The sequence below is a fragment of the Calypte anna genome, chromosome 2 (genome assembly GCF_003957555.1).
Source record: "Calypte anna isolate BGI_N300 chromosome 2, bCalAnn1_v1.p, whole genome shotgun sequence".
In the NCBI taxonomy this organism is placed as follows: Eukaryota; Metazoa; Chordata; class Aves; order Apodiformes; family Trochilidae; genus Calypte; species Calypte anna.
The window spans coordinates 142,240,972-142,253,380 of NC_044245.1; the positions used below are offsets into that span (position 1 = coordinate 142,240,972).

Below are 12,409 nucleotides of genomic sequence, written 5' to 3' on the forward strand. Positions count from 1 at the left end.
GATGGCCAGAAATCCAGATTCTGAGATTATCCAATAAATTGGAGGCAATCTGAACTGAATTATCCTTCAATGATCAAAATTCTAATGGACTTCTGAACATAACTGTCAGTTAAAATACCAAGACTCCAGTACCATTTATGCCTTTGAGACTCAGTTCATCTGTAAGAAGATGCAGGGAAATTTACTCTTAGGAAAAAAAAATTAGTTACAGATGGTACTAGCAAGCAAAAGCAAATGATTTGATGTGTCTTTCCAACAATTTTTAACAATGCTGTTAGCTTGTTTTATCTCTGGGTTCTCTAATTCATGCTTCACTTTCACTGTGGGGATTCCAGAAGGAAAATATTTATTACTTTGTACAATGTTTAGTCTATGATAATTGAATCCAATCTTCTTAGAGATCATTGTTGCCTAATAATTGTTGTTATGTTTTCCATTAATTAATTTCTGTCAAATTATTTATCTATTGAGGTCTCAGTAATGTAGCTGCAGTATTCATTAACTGTCTGATATATGTAATGAGACACACTCAGATTAAAGGAGGAAAGCAGTCTGGAAAAGAAGTAGAGAAAGATTGGACAGCAAATCAGCCATGGAAAAAGAAGAGTGCTTGGGTTAAGCAACACTGTTTGGGGAAGATGTCAACAGAAGATGAATTTGGAGAAGGGGAGCTCAGAAACACTGATGTAAAAAAGATGGAGGATAATGAGAATAAAAAGAAGAAGACATTTTCTGGAGAATTAGATATTGGCCACTGTTACAGTAGATCATTTGACAATCTATATATGGACTGCTGAAATATTGTTATCATTAATCCTGATTGCATAAAAATCCAAGAATCTATCAGCTGTGCAACTATATTTACATAATGGGGATACATCCCCTAATTAAGACACTTTCAGCCCTTGTGGGTTTAAGCATCAACTTAATTTAACAAGCAAAAATCTGGCAAATCTTATTACTTGTGTGTTTGTCTGTGAGGGAGTGTCTAAGCTAGAGTATTGCTACAGGTGTCTGTTTAGTGCATTTACTGTTGTTTTATTTTATTGGAGAGATTTCTGTATGAAATTCCATCTCTTTCTCAGCCTCTTCAAAATGAAAAGAGTACAAAGTGAGAACTGTCAGGATCTGTGAAATCCATCACTCACAATGCACACATAGCTACTGTGTTACATGCTCTGAAACAGCACAGGTTACTATAATGCATTTAATATGTGTTCCCATGCAGTACACAGATGAAAAAATGTCCTGCCTGTTTTCACAGTGATAATCCTGAGTTCTCTGAACAACCATAGGAATTACTTGTTTAGTAATAGCGTTCTCAGATATGAAGTTTAAGACAGTGTCAGCAACAATGAAACAAGAAGAAGAAGGAGAAAAAAAGCATTACCTGATAGTTTTGATCATGCTGAGCCCCATTTCAACACAGCAGTGTGCATGGTCCTGGCGAGGTTCTGGAAGCCCCGACACACAATAGTAACAGTCCCCCAGGATCTTTATTCTGAGACAGTGATGTTCCTATACATAAATGTATCAAGGAGAAAACAAAGATTTGCATTTATGATTTCATTCATAATTTTAAGTTGAATTTGAAAGTAGTTGAAAAAAAGAATGGAAAAACCATTAAAAACTTGTTGCTGGATGTTTCCTGCTTGTGATTAATGCAATCTTGACTTATTTAATTTTTGAAATAAAGAACCTTTACATCTTCCATAAAAAAGGACATATTAATGTTTGTGTTATACTAATCAAAGATGCCCTTGCTGATGGTGAGAAAGGTTTCATCAGAGTTGGGTTGGAAGCTAGGCTAGAGATTCAGAAAAATCAACTGAGATAATGGATAACCCACTTGAGGCTGTATTCCTCCAGGACATTCTTTCTGCCCCCTTTTTTACACTAGAAGTAAAGGAAAAAACTCTTTCCTCCAACTGATAATCCCTTTCCACCTAAAGTTTCCACTGTCCCGCTAATGCATTCCCAACATCTACAGGAGCTGATCAAGCATCTGTGAGCCAAAGATATTGAAGAAGGTGTCTTGCATTAATCACGTGGGAAAATCACATTTATTTTGCATCCAGATAAAGACATTCTGTACCCTAGGAGCAAATACTGAGTTTCATTGTTAAAGTACATATTAATAGTACAATATAGACTGAAGCAATATATTACTGAGTGATTGGATGACTGTTTTAGACAATCTTTTTTTCTCCCTCTGATCTTGTGACACCCCACCTGGAATACTGTGTCCAGTTCTGGAGTACCCAACATATGAAGGATGTAGAGCTATTGGAATGTGTCCAGAGGAGAGACACTAAGATGATCAGAGGGCTGGAGCACCTTCTCTGCAAAGATAGGCTAAAGAATTTGGGGTATTTCAGCCTGCAGAAGAGGAGGCTCCAAGGTGACCTTAGAGCAACCTTCCAATATCTAAAAGGGACTTTTTACATGGGTGTGTAGTGAAACGACAAGGGGAAATGTTTTCAAACTCAGAGGGGAGATTTAAGTTAGACATTAGAAAGAAATTCTTTAATTTGAGGGTGGTGAGACACTGGAAGTTGCCTAAGGAAGCTGTGGCTGCCCCAGCCCTGGAAGCGTTCAAGGCCAGGTTGGATGGGGCCTAGAGCAACCTGGTCTAGTGGGAGGTGTCCCTGCCCATGCAGGGGGGGAATAGAAGTAGATGATCTTTAAGGTCCCTTCCAACCCTAGTCATTCTATGATTCTATTCTATGATTCTGGAGAGCAGAAACACCTGAGGTGCAAAAACTTTGAAGTTCCCAGGCAAGTAAAACAAGTGAGACCACGATTAGATGTAAACTTGGTCAATGTGTTCTGCTGGCTTGGTACTCACAGAAGATCATCAGTGCACAAGAACAAAGATCACAAGAATCTTAAGACAGAGCTGCAAGTGTTTAGGGGCAGACAGGATTACAAGTTCACTCAGGGAAGATTTTTTTATGATGAGGAATCATTGAAATACAAAGTGCAGTATTAGCACTCAATCAGTAAAAGCTGCCATGACAGAAGATTAGAATGAAGACCTATCATTTCTGGGGAGCAGGGTGATGATTTGTAAAACTGGTCCATTGGATGACAGCAAAATTTGGCCTGCAGTATTATTTCAATTTTTCTCTTGGATACCTGGAGGCTGCGGTAATCAAAGGACTGGAGATACATTAAACACACTGAGGAAGTAGAATGTAGGAGCAAAAGTGGATGTTGATTGTACCACAGGAACTGATTACTGGCCAAACAAATGTAACTCTAGGCTATTATTCAAGATTCTGCTTAGGAATAATGAAGCTTTGTAGTCAGCATCAGACAACAACCTTCTAGAGTGGCAAAGGGAACATACACACTTGCACCCAAAGCTTTTGCAGAAGTCAGCTGAAGCTTTAAGCATGCCAGTGAGGATAAAATCTGCTCTGGGCACAGGGCCAAAGTAATCTGATTCCCTGAAATCTCCTTAAACCATCAGTAGGAGATGACTGGTTTTGAAGCTTTGGCTAAGCCACCAGCTAATACCATTGCTGGCTCTGAGGGTTCTATGCTTAGTTGCCCAAGTTTCACAAGGAAATTCAAGGCTAAAGTCATGCTTCTAAAATGTTAACATTCATTAGTAACTCTCCTCTTTCCTTGTCCCCTTCTCTTCAGCCACTCTGCAGACCCACATGAGTGAACACTGGTTATGTTTATAGGGTTGCAGATGAAATTGCACAGCTCTTTGGTTCTTAATGACTCATTTAAACTGATTGAAGTGGTGATTCAATTCCATTCAAGACAGGTGAGACCTCCGTCACCTGGCTGCATGTCTCCTCATTTGCTGTTAATCAGAACAAGGCAGATCACTTTAAAAAAAAGATGTGATTTCTATTACAAAAATAAAGAAGAGTCTTAATGCACAGCAAGACTTGATGAGGGTTTGATGTCTGCAAATGTGTGTGACACAGGAAATAAATCCAGTCAGCTGCACATGGATGTAAGCTTTCTCTTGTCAGGATACATCATCTCTACACTCATTTGCTGAAGCTCAGGAAGTCATCTACAGAGTGAGATACCCAAATGGAGATGACTCTACAGATGTCCATATGTCAGCCAGCAGTCAAGGCTGCCATCACAGTCAAAGGAGATCCAGGCAATGAAGTCAGGAAAGCCTAGGGACCAATCCAGCTCACAGCTAAAGCAGTTGGCTTCAGTTCAATAGTCTACACATAACCTTAGAGTCCAGCAGTAAGATCCCTGGGTATGTGAGGCACCGACACAGGACTAACAGACATGATGTAAGATTTATATTCCTTTGGAGTGGTGTGAGGGCCAGGCAGGGTGGCTCTGTTGGTGCAAGAAGATACAAGAACCACTTAAATGCCTCCTTTTATTCCTTATTTTTCCTGCTAGTTAAATCATCATGACTGTTAAACATGAACGGTGTTGCAGTCTGACTATATTGTCCTTACTCTTTTTTATTCTTCCCTTAATATTCCCATTACACCATTTTTAAAAGTAAATGGTGTGTTTTTTTACCTCTGGAAATGTTTCAGCTAGGAGATAATTCATCTACTGCCAGGAAAGACAGAGGGCTAATGGTATCTGCCTTTGGCAGAGAAGAATTTTGTGGTCTCCTGAGATTTCCTTTGATAACTCTGTAGTTTAATCACATCTACAATTTAGACTAGATGCTTTATCAGGATGGTTGTATTATTACATTAAGGTTAGATTCATGGCTAATGTGGGTACCCACATTGTTGTATATAGGCCTGAGATCTGTAAGGGCCTACCTAGTTTTTAATAAAGTGATAATAGCATTCAAGATTTTCCTCACACTCTAGAGCTCAAACCTGCTTCCTAAGCCTCCTCACTATAACACTAAGAGCTGCAGGTGGATATTAAATGAAAATGAATGAAAAGTATAAATATTTTTGAAGAAACTTTAAAATGATAAAATTATGTAATAAAAGAAAAGGCCATAAAGGAACTTTAATGTAGCAGATATTACAATAAATTCTTACACTCACTGTTGTGAGGCTGTTGTGATCTGTTCTTCATTTCATTCCATTCTATTCCATTCCTCCTCCCCTTCCCATAAGCAATTCCAGAAGTTGTCCTTGAGCATGCAAATGACAGCTGATGACATTCACATCAGCCTCACACTCCTCCCCATACTCATTCATTAATTTCATTTACTGAAGGCATAAATTAATTTCTCAGCATGTCATAAGGAGCAGCCTTTTTCACCTTAGTTGCAGATTCTCATTTGGTACAAGTGAAAGATTAAGGGGACTGATTCTGTCAAGACCAATTAAATAAGTCGAAATTTTCCCAGTTGATATTGAGCAGACTCAAAGACTCAACTATTGATAATAATAATTCTAGATTAATTCACTGGCACTTGATAAGAAATCTTTTTCCAAATCACCTTGATCCAGATCAAAAGAAATTATGCAGATTTTTCATAAATCATACCTCATACATGTGAAAGATTTATGTTTAAGCTTATTAAATACACCCCTAGTGACTAGAAAGGAAGCAAAGCAAATTGGCATAAAGTGGAGCTGAAAAATTTAGTTACTGAAAATATATCGAGTTACTGAAAGACTCAGTGAGAAACTTCATTAACGTTTCTTGTTTCCTTGGGCTAAATTTCTGATGAAGGATAAAAAATGACTGTGGTCTATAAGTTATGCCACTTTTTCAATTCTGCCTGTGGTGAATTAATTTACTTCACCTCCTTTTGGAAGGAATCCCCTCGGCTAGTGAGGGGATTCCACAGAGGAATCTGCATTCACAATTTTTATCATTTCAAGCTAAAAAGTTAAACATTGTGCATGAGAAATTATTAATGCTGAACTGCTGAACAAAAAAGATCATACACATAAATCTCCTTCCAAGAGGTCGCCAGAGTAGGAGGGGGCAGGGACTTGGCCTTTGTGTACAATAGCTTAGTTCCTGAAATGATTGCCAAAGGTATAGGAAACCAAGACAAAAGGCTTTTCTCAGCATGAATGGGGGCAAGGCCAAGGTTCTTAATCAGCAGGTTGGTTTTGGGGTGGGCTGGAGAGAGAGGTTTGTCCAAATTCCTACTATTACAGCTCTGTTGCTCTGGAAAAGAGAACTGGGACCTTGACAGAGCCAGATGGAGGAAAGTTCTCGACTTGGGTGGTGAAGGCAAAAAGAGGGACCAGGCTTGGTCATGGCTGCAGGGATTGCTCCTCTTTTGTAAATACATAAAGGGAAAAATGTGGTAACCATTCATTCTCTACCTGGACCATGCAGTATTTAAATATAGGCCTGTGTTAAATTCTTTTTCCATAGTTATCAGATCATGTAAGGAATTCTTTCTTTTCATGGAATTGCCTTTAGCAGGGTGGTTAGGATTTCTCCAGGCTGACAAAAAATATAGATTTGGGGTCTCTCGTGTTACAGAAGGAACTGAGGCATGTTTCTGCCTGAGTTTTTCAACATATGATATCAACACTTCTGTCCCTTGCCATACTGAGGAAGAAAAACAGCTGTGGCTGTTGTGTCTGGTGAGCAACCATCCTTGCCAGCGAGCGCTAATTAGGAGATTATATCATAAATGTTTTTAGGCACAGAAATCCCTGTTAGTAACATACAAGGTGTGTTTCTACCCTGCTAAGGCAGGATCAATTCCATATGGAAATTCTGCCCCTTGCTAGGACTGCAGATATATAAAAGGGGAGGTAGACATTTCTCAATATACTTCTAGAGCCTAAATTTCATTCAGACCCCAACTAAGTCAACAAAGTGGAGCCAGGGTTTTTTTTAGGTTTTGGATTTATGTAACTCTTAGTTTCTAAATCACTGAAACGTTGACATTTAAATGTTATTTAATCTGTCATTTTCATCTGACTTTATTTCATAAAAAACATTTTGTGGACTGGGTTTTTATTTGACTTTTCAGATCTTTTGATTATTGGGCTCTTAAGCACCTAAAATACTATAACTTTAGTATGAACACAGTTTAATACTGCTATTTATTCACTATTATTAGACAAGTAATTATTAACACAGTTTTTTGTTTGTTTGTTTGTTTGTTTGTTTTTTTACAGAGTCTCTAGAATCCTTCAGGTTGGGTACTTAAAGATCATTTCACAAAAGAAAAAAGCTTGGTAGTTAGGTGTGGCTGGGAACAGCAGTAAAGCACTTCAACAGGAGTGTCTTTATTGAAGGGACAAAAGAGCCTTTAACACCCTCCACTTTTCCCTGTTAATAGCAGCTGGTGGAGGTATTGCACTGAGAGCATAGGATGCTGCATTCTTGTGGAGCTCTGTAGTGAGGCTGGATCCATCTCTGGAAATGCAAGTCACTGGTAGGTAATGTGTTGTTGGAGGAATTTTTGCCAGGTGGCCTCCAATCTCACAAGAGAGATTTTAACCAAGGTTACAGAAAAAGACCACCTCTTTTAGAAAAAAATAAATAAATTCGGTTCTTCAATATGCAAAAGCAACCTGTGATTCACACTATATAAATAACTCTCCCACTAACACCAGGCTAGTGACATAAATAGAAAAAAAAGGCTCATATTAAAATGTGAGTTTTCTACTAAGCATCTGCAGTTCATCTGCAGTTCCTCTGAGTAAGAAGCACCAGTATTCTTGTTTATTGTATGAGAGGTGGTGAGAAATGAAGAGTCTTACAGGTCAGTCACTTTATTCTATATATTAAACACAGGAGTTTTAATCTTTCAGGGGAAAATTTCTGTCTCAGCATCAATACTGCATATTAAGGATGTGTTTAAACTCAAATCTAAGACTGTCTGGGCTCATCTTTATGCATTCATCTAAACTCAAAAATGTTATAGCTTGCTTTTATCTTTAGGTCTCAGTGACTCTGGCCAACATTCCAGCTGCTGTTCCAACAAAGCTTACAGAAGTCAATTACTCTATGGAGGGTTTTATTCCTTCTTCTCTTGTCATATCTGAAACTGAATCTACACACAGTGTAGGTACATTTAGAAATATGACAACTTAAATCATACTGTCAGCTGAGTAGGCAGAGGAAAAACAAATATCAAAAATATCTACTATTCATCAAAGCAGGAACTTTTTTTGGCTTAAGTATCTTATAGAATGTCATCTTATTTCCCCTCTCTCCTCAAAATTTATGCCCAAGGAAATATTAATATTAATTAAGTTTCTGTTTAGGCCTTCCAGTAGAGGGATATATATTCTGTTTATGTAAACTTATTTGTCTTCTTTTCTAACTGTCACTTTCCTCTTTGTTAACTGTAAAGAAGTAGCTGTACATAACAATATTGCATTTCTAGTAAGAAATATTAAACTGAGTTCTAATTTTTATTCAGAATGTTCTGTGGTAGTGATATTGTCATTATGAAACTTTTTGTTATTAATTATATGCATCAACATTTACTTTAATACTTGATGTAACTGACTGAAGAAAAAAAAAATAATCAAAGCTCTAATTTTCTCTCTGTCAAAAGACAAAAGAAAGCTGAATAGGAAAAACAAGAAAGTAAGCTAAGATACATTCTTCAGTGAGCTGTGAAATTGTGTCTTCTTTAATATTATATAATTTAGATAAGATGACAGAACAGATAAAATAAACCTCTGTAGACTCCTATAAAATGTTAATTTTATATGGAAATAAATCAGGATTTAAAAGGATTTTCCTTATAACCTAAGGAAACTGCCTGGAGCTTTCCACAGCTGACCTCTTTGTGCTTTGATGCTTTTACTCTTAGCAAACCCCACAAATTTAATTAACTGTGTCTATTTTAAAGAGTTACGATAACTCTATTTAAGCTGATTAAGAAACAGTGGAGTGAAAGATCAGAAATCTAGTTGTGAGTGGGTAATCCTCATAAGGAGAAGATCCTTCTAAGGAGGTCTTGAAAGGACCACTTTCCAAAAGGTTTGTCAAGGACATACAGGCATATATTAAACCATTGCTAATGGCATTAACAGAATGGATAACACTGGTGGAATGAGCAATTACCATGCAGGCATGGTGGCCATAACAAAACAGTAAGACATGAAAAACCAAAAATACAATGTTTCAACACAGTATTATCATCACTGTATATTCTGGAATATGTGATCTTTGGACAGTAATCAAGGAAAGAGAGAACAGGAAGAATGGTGGTAATTTGCCTCCACTGCACTTAAGGAGCTTAGTCTAGGAACACTGCTTTCAGTGCATATACCTATGCCTTAAAAGAGATTCCAAAAAATAGGAGGCAGTGCAAAAAAAAAGCCCCCAAAATATTTGAAGAAATAAATCTTACAGAGAAAAAGCCTCCCAGTGAGCTTGGTCTGTTCCTTTTACCAAAAGGAAACCTGAAAAGTGTCTTGATCAAAGCACACAAATGTATTCTCAAAGAAAATCAGTGGTTTCAAGATGATCCTTTTGTCTAGGAAAAATAGGTCATAGCAAGATTCAACTCATGTAATTCAAGTCAGAAAAAACCAAGAAGCCATATTTTTTATTCACTGAATAAACAGTGAAAAATAACAGTGGAATAGACTCACAAGATACAAAAGTATTTCTCAGTCTCCTGGAACCTTCATATAAAGACGTTATTTTTCCAAGATACACCTTTGTGTGAAATCTTCAGACAATATCAGGTGAGTTGGGTGATAGGTCACAAGCCCTTAAATTTTAGGTTATGGACCAGTCAGCATCCACTTCCAAAATCTCACAAAGGTTAAGTTCAATGCAAGATTTAGACCCTTGTATTTTAGGCAGCTGGGCCCTTCATAAGAGTCCAGAACTCTGAGTGAGAAGTCTCAGTTTCCTGTAAAGCTCAAAGGGTTCATCTCCTTGGGCTGGACACAGAAACACCACAAGCTGTGTAGAGCTTCTGTTCCTCTCTAGGGCTGTTGGGTATCACTATTGTCAGGATATCAGACAGGTATCATGATATCCAGGTCTCAGGAGCCACAAACAAGGAACACAATCAGAATGCCTTTCTTTTTAATATTTAATTAGTCATGGTTAGGTGATAAGAATCTTTGTAGTAAAGTCTGTTCAGTTTCTGCAGTGATTCTTTCCCATGTCTTCTGCCTTTCAGAGGACTTACCAAGACAGATGGATTATTCAGGTCGTTATGTGTAGAAGAGAAAAGAAAATTCACAGACAAAGAAAATACATTAAGGATCCTAGAGTCTTGATTTTAGTCACTGAAACATCCACTTGACAGGTGACTGTCCCAGTGATGAAGTTTGAAGGTCTTCGATCCCTAAATGCCAATGTCTGAGTAATAAATTCTAGAAAAACTGGTATACTTATTACTTTTATTTATTAAAAACTCAGCTGTATTTTGGTATAGCACTCCTATAGAACATTCAGTGTTCTCTGTTAAGGTTTCTGAGTTTAGGACTGCTACTTTCTAGAAGGTTTAAGATGGGTGACAAACTCCAGAGAAGGGGGAACCCTCTGGGCATATAAAGAAGCAAATTTTCAGCTCCTTTAAACAAAGCAGAGAAGTGCCTTCAGCATCAAGTGGCAAGTGTGAGAGTATTCCCTGGATTTTAGTTACAAATGCCTTCCTAGTTCTTCACTCCTTTACTGGATCTAGTCCTTCAATACAAACTCAGTATTGGTTAAATATAGTTTATAGGATTATTAGAAAATATGGTTAATGATCACAAAAAAGAATCTCTTCTACCAAGAATGCTAGGCAAAATTAAAATGTGAGGCAAGGCAATAAATCATATTGTGTACGTTTTCTTCCTAAAATACCTCTGTGACATACTTACATTTAATTTGGTTTAAAATACGTGTCTACAGTTAGAGCAGCTATTTTTGTCAAGCCATACTGAGGCAAATATTAGTCCCATAAGTTTTCTAAAATACAGGACTGGGTAATTTCTTTCACCCTACTCAGTTTTTAATGTAGATCAGAGTTGTTTTGCTTGCAAAACAAATATTGTAGGTTGCTTTTACCAATTTTTCAGGGTCCAGGCAATGTCTTATGGCATCATTTTGTACATGAGAAAAATACATTACTATTTGAGATATAAATAGCTGAGTCAAAAGAGTGCTGAATAATTACAGAAGTCTCACCTGTCTTGACTTTAATTTGCAACCTAAGAGATGATACCAAGGGGCTTGTATAATATGTGCAAAATACCCCTGAAGCAGAAATGTATAAAAATCAGTGAGGGACACAGGTCTGTACATCACAGCAAGTCACTCTAAGATGCCTTTAGAGTAAATAGAGAGCATGGTCAATGGTGCCTACACTGGCTGGATAAATTATAAGAGAAATTTCATTAGATGTACTTCATTGCTGATACTACAAGTCTTATTAGCCAAGCTCAGATACTGACACCTGAAGATATTCATATGAAGTGAAACCTTGATCAAAGAAACATAAAGAAAAGAATGAAAGCCTAGCAAAATTTAGTATGTGCTCTATGAGCTGTCTGGGTTTTTTTGGTTTTTCTTTTTTTTTTTGTTTGTTTTGCTTTGTTTTGTTTTTCTAACCAGTACCAAATAACCAGTAGCAAATAATTTGCCTAATGTAATGAATTTCCCTACTGTGTTTAATTGTTTTCATTGTTGAGAGAGAAAGAATCCAGCAAAAACCTAGAATAACAGTGGTGGCTGATTATACAACCTTTAAATGAATACATCTTTTAACGTTCCTCAGTTTTAAAAGAAAAGTCAAACTAAACTACAGTATTGAAAAAATATTAAATTTTCAGCAAGGACCAGAGCTATAAGATGTCCTTGGAAACCGTGTTAGGTGATCTTCTTTCATACTAGGACTAGGGGAAATGGCCTGAAGTTGCACCATGAGAGGTCTAGACTAGATATTAGGAAGAATTTCTTTACTGAAAAAGTTGTCAAGTGCTGGAATGGGCTGCCCAGGAAATGGTGAAGTCACCCTCCCTGGAAGTATTTAAAAACCTTGTAGATGAGGCATTTCAGGACATGCTCTAGTGGGCATGATGATATAAATATATTTTATTTATATTATCGGGGGGTGGGTGAACTTAACAACTGGACACGGTGATCGTAGAGATGTCTTTTTCCAGCCAAGACAATTCTGTGATTCTATTCTTGGTTTAGCACTACAGAAGCATGAAGTTTGATGCCTGTCTCAGCTTTCTCTTGCTATCAGAACTCATCATTTTTGATAAAACTTGTCAGGGCCTTCCAATCTCAGCAGCTGTATGAAATCCCAGTGGGGGAAATCTAAGTAAATATTCAAAATGATCAGAGGATATTTCTCCTAACCCCCAAATATGGAGTTGGCTTCATATCCTTTTGAAAATGTACAGGGTTGAACTTACATGTGCCAGTCGATCAAATCTGGCAAAGAGTTCATTCAGCATTCGGACCAACTCTTGGGCTGACAGAGTTGTGGAGAGGTTGGTGAATCCTTTAACATCTGCAAAAAGAATGCTAAAAAAGGAAGGTGTATCAG

The 12,409-nt window shown here is 37.4% G+C and overlaps 1 protein-coding gene across 1 annotated transcript in view; it reads right to left on the bottom strand.

The window, feature by feature from the left end:
• ADCY8 (adenylate cyclase 8) overlaps positions 1-12,409 on the bottom strand; it is a 125,742-nt gene that overhangs the window by 60,109 nt on the left and 53,224 nt on the right. The window contains 2 exon segments of the mRNA XM_030445296.1: positions 1,391-1,518; positions 12,276-12,387. Of these exon segments, the coding sequence (XP_030301156.1) occupies positions 1,391-1,518; positions 12,276-12,387 (240 nt within the window).